The 350-nt window shown below is 62.6% G+C and overlaps 1 protein-coding gene across 1 annotated transcript; it reads right to left on the bottom strand.

Moving 5' to 3' along the window:
* Positions 1-85: 85 nt before the first annotated feature.
* TRAF4 (TNF receptor-associated factor 4) lies at positions 86-346 on the bottom strand (the record flags this gene model as incomplete). The annotated part of the gene is made up of 1 exon (XM_009320407.1): positions 86-346. A coding segment is annotated over one exon (261 nt), but the record flags the coding sequence as incomplete, so codon positions are not given.
* Positions 347-350: the final 4 nt, after the last annotated feature.

Below are 350 nucleotides of genomic sequence, written 5' to 3'. Positions count from 1 at the left end.
GGCTGGGGGCAGAGGCTCAGCACCACATGGGGCACCCCTGGGTGGGCACCCGGCTCATGTCCTGTCCCCCCCAGGGCACTGGGGCTCAGGCCAGGATCTTCTGGGGGATCTCCACCGAGGCTTTGATGAAGATGGTGTTGTCCCTCACGTAGTTCCGCTTCTTGATGTCCTCGTGGGAGATGAACTTGGGGTAGCCAAAGCCCAGGGTGCTCTCGTCCAGGGAACTGCGCGAAGCCCCCGGCTTCTGGAAGTTTTTCCAGTTGGGATCGGGGTGGAAGGTCTCGGTGATGTGCTGGGGCTTGGAGAGCGAGGGGTCGCTCTGGTCCAGCAAGGAGAAGGTGACGCGGTAA

Source organism: Pygoscelis adeliae, unplaced genomic scaffold (assembly GCF_000699105.1).
Source record: "Pygoscelis adeliae isolate BGI_AS28 unplaced genomic scaffold, ASM69910v1 C10066801, whole genome shotgun sequence".
NCBI lineage: Eukaryota > Metazoa > Chordata > Aves > Sphenisciformes > Spheniscidae > Pygoscelis > Pygoscelis adeliae.
Note: the sequence above shows the minus strand (reverse complement) of the source record. Positions and strands in the feature narration are given on the sequence as shown.